This window comes from Octopus bimaculoides, chromosome 18 (assembly GCF_001194135.2).
Source record: "Octopus bimaculoides isolate UCB-OBI-ISO-001 chromosome 18, ASM119413v2, whole genome shotgun sequence".
Taxonomy (NCBI): Eukaryota; Metazoa; Mollusca; class Cephalopoda; order Octopoda; family Octopodidae; genus Octopus; species Octopus bimaculoides.
The window spans coordinates 49,770,336-49,774,233 of record NC_068998.1 but is presented as its reverse complement, the minus strand read 5'-3'; the positions used below and the strand labels follow the sequence as shown (position 1 = coordinate 49,774,233).

Here is a 3,898-nt window from a genome sequence, read left to right as displayed (position 1 = left end):
ATTCATCCACAACAGTGGAAGTGGCACAAACTGGGACTTGTAATCTGATAACTCACCGGAATAACTTCTTTTGCTGGTGACCATTATATAAACTAATCTCCTGTCATGTGAAAGTTGTTATTGTCTCGAGAAAATAAGACATTTCAAAGTTTGGAATCTATTTAAGAAAAACAAGTGGCAAAGAACTATTTGCCATGAACTCGAAATTTCCTTTAAATCTATCTTTCTGCATTCGCTAGTTTTAATTTCTTTCTATAGCCACAGTGTTACACTTCTCATTAATGTACACTTCTCATTAATGTACACTTATGTACTTGCTTTGTTAACCTGATGAGACTTGTACTCTCTTCCACTAGGCATGCACTAGGTATAGTCCTGAAGCTACCCTCATCCCTACATTTTCAAATTCTATTCCGATATTTGCTTCCATAATGGTTACATCATCCTGTGTTTGAACATTTTTAATGTATTTTTCCACTAGACTTATCCTCTCTGCTTTTTAGATCGCAATTAATTTTCACCAAAATTTCTCCTCATAAAATTTTACTTGGTTGTTTTACCATCAAATTTTCTGATGTTTGCAGATTTGGTCTTTACACTCAGATTTAGTCTTTCGATTGTTGTTCTAAAATTAGTTTTCCCTATATGTACACTTTTCGTAATCTTTCTCTCTTTGCTTCATAAATCCTCCATACATTCTGGGGTGCAGCTGACATCCAACTTTCCTGGTTCATTAATCTTCGTTATTATCCCCCTATTTCAATAGGATACTTGTTCGTCCTTACGAATCTGTTTTTTTTTTTTTTGGCAGAAGAAAGTTACAAGTATATTAGTACCTGCCTATATCAGTGTGATGGTATCGTTTGTTTTCACAGGTAATATGAACAAACATGATTTATTTTGTAGTCCCTTTTCAATGAATTTGATTAATCTATTGTCCCCAATGTAGAGATAATGATATTCATCTGATTTTGGTACTCTGATCTTTCGTATTCGAAGTTTATCCTCGTATTTTCTCAATATCTAATACAGATTTTCTATACATGGATTTTAGTATTTCAATATACTAAATTCTTCCCCGGAATCCATACTTCTATGGTTCACTTCTTGCTTAAAATTACAAACTAAGAACAACTATCTGTCTAAGGTGAAGAAGATAATGATCTTATTATCACATTACATATGTAAAAGCCAACATATATTCAACTTGGTTTGTTATTAACGCACTTGTGCACACGTCTCAATGTAGTTTGTTTTTCGTCTCACTAAGCCTTCAGATATAGACTATGCAGATGATATGCGATACAGATGATATTAGGCAATACCTCGTCAAGTGAATGTGGTAGGGGTGCCAGTTTAGTCACTGGTAGATCGATATTTTCTTCATCAACTCATATGATTAATCCACATTGTTCATCCTCCTAACACAGAATGGAACACTCATAATTAATCTTATTTTCAAAAACTACAAGAATTATTTTATATTTCAGAAAAGATGGGCGCAACAATGTTGGCGCAGTCATAGCTGTGCGATAAAGAAACTCGCTTTGCATTCATGTGGCTTCCAATACAATCCCAAATCACAACTTCGATGAGTGACTTAATCTATATCTACGGATCGCCCAATGCTTTTTTAGAGTATTTGGGTGATTGAAACTGTGGAAATTTAACACACATGCATCTGTGTTTGTGTGTGTGTGTATTCATATGTGTTTTGTACTCCACAAGAACTTGACAGCCTGTGTTGGTGTGTTTACCTCCCTGTAAATTAAACATTCGGCAAAGAATGATGATAGAATGATTACCACATTTAGAGGAATGCTGAGGTCGACTAAAGCTATCATGACCGAACTTCAATGACTGAGTTAAATAAATGGTTAAATAAAACATTTTATACATAAAATGTAGCTTTCAGTCTTTGGATTATCCACCATCTTAAAAATATGCAACATAATTACAACGAATTCGTCATGGTGTAATGACCAATACTAAACGGAAGGCATACGAAAACAAAGACAAATTCACCAAGACATGAAATAATACAATATATTTATTACAATAGATTCTTTATTTCGTTATAATTAATTGAGCGACAAACGCAAAAGCCAATAATCTTTCCAGCCTGACCTGCAAAGAGGATTTGAAATGTTATTTATGATATATTATATAACACGTGATGGATAATCGTCAGCTCATTGTAGCTGTTTCTTACGTAACATTAAATAGAAGAATGGAAGAATTACGTCATTATAAAAAACAGTAATCGCATTATCGTTATTGGTATCGCTATTATAAGTAGTAGTAGTAGTAGTAGTAGTAGTAGTAGTAGTAGTAGTAGTAGTAGTAGTAGTAGCAGTAGTAGTAGTAGTAGTAGTAGTAGTAGTAGTAGTAGTAGTAGTAGTAGTAGTAGTAGATATTGATAATAGAATCCACAGCAATAACAGCAATATCATTAACAATTCACCTAATACTTTTATATATATATATGCATACAGATACATACATGTACTCGGGCCTTTTCCCCATTTTTAGGAGGGGCTACGCACAAGATACACACCAGGCATTCCATTAATTTCCAAGTTCATAGATGCGTGTCCTGTCCTATGCTTGCGTCACGGTATAGACCGCAAAACCCAATATCACCACCGGGACCCAACTGCATATTCTAATTTGACCCCTCTGGACCATGCTGGTTCCGTACCGCTTTGAGCAACATCACATTCTCTCATCCGTCCACAAGCACTCTCCAAGCTTTCCTATCATCTATAAGCTCTGAGATGAAAGGTTTAGTATGAAAAACGAAAAGAGGTTGTGCCGACAATATTATATGGCTCAGAGAGGGGGAAAGGAGGCGTCTGGATGTGCTTGAGATGAGGTGTTTGAGGGCTGTGGTTGGTGTGATGCGATGGACAGGATGACGAATGAGGAGATGCGGAAGGCGAGGCGGATTAAGAGATAAACAAACAACCAAAATGGATAGACGAATTTTGAGTTGCTTTGGTCACATTGAGAAGATGGATGAGGAGCCGGTGGTAAGGAGGGTGATGAAAGAGATAGAGAAACAGAGAGAGAGAGAGAGAGAGAGAGAGAGAGAAAGAAAGAAAGAAAGAAAGAGAAGGATAAATTAAATACTAGTGACAGAAGCAGTGTTGTACGAAACGGCATTGTTTATATAACACGCAACGCAGATCTTTTGTTATAACGATGAAAACAGGGATTCGACATGCGAAGTCGTCCCTAGAAGTGTTAAAGGCATTATACACCACGAGTAAAGCTAAATACATCCATATAAATATATGTACAAATATTGCTAAACGGTATTAGCTTTTTACGATGTGTCATGTTGAAATTCCCTAAATAGAATTTGCTTTTATATGTTACGGCAATTGTGATGCCTTGATATAAGCGTGCATTATTCATAACAACTGATATAGTAGACGTTTTACTACTACTATTACTACTACTACTACTACTACTACTACTACTACTACTACTACTACTACTACTACTACTACTACATCAAATACATATTTCAGTATATATCTTATTTTTCAGGTACATTAGTGACATATTTCAAAGTTATTTAAACTCTTTTTTTTTTGTTAGCAACGCATTTACTGCCATAATATTACGAATGGTATACGTGAAAATTCTGAAGGAAAATACTACTCAAGTTGCACTTATTAGATATTGAGATGTTTATTCGTTGATAACCAAGACTTATCGTTTCAAAACTACACCTACTTTGCTCTACCATATTGGTGAAATACTAACAATATTTTACATTGGCACTACCTACCGTATTTCTGTTTATATCTGCTCCGCCATGAAACTGAAATAAAAAATTAATCATGTATATAACGTACATATACCCGTACATGGGCACATATATATATAT

General features: G+C 34.9%; 1 protein-coding gene across 5 annotated transcripts in view; it reads right to left on the bottom strand.

Moving 5' to 3' along the window:
* Positions 1-2,020: 2,020 nt before the first annotated feature.
* The window catches only part of LOC128249865 (uncharacterized), a 23,410-nt gene continuing 21,532 nt past the window's right edge, over positions 2,021-3,898 (bottom strand). For all 5 annotated transcript variants that reach the window (XR_008265990.1, XR_008265993.1, XR_008265991.1 and 2 more), the window contains 2 exons: positions 3,800-3,832; positions 2,021-2,127 (listed from right to left, as the gene is read on the bottom strand). Coding sequence is in view for 1 of the 5 variants with exons in the window: in XM_052974407.1 (XP_052830367.1) it covers positions 2,068-2,127; positions 3,800-3,832 (93 nt within the window). In the remaining 4 variants the exon portion in view is untranslated. The remainder of the gene's footprint in view (positions 2,128-3,799; positions 3,833-3,898) is intronic.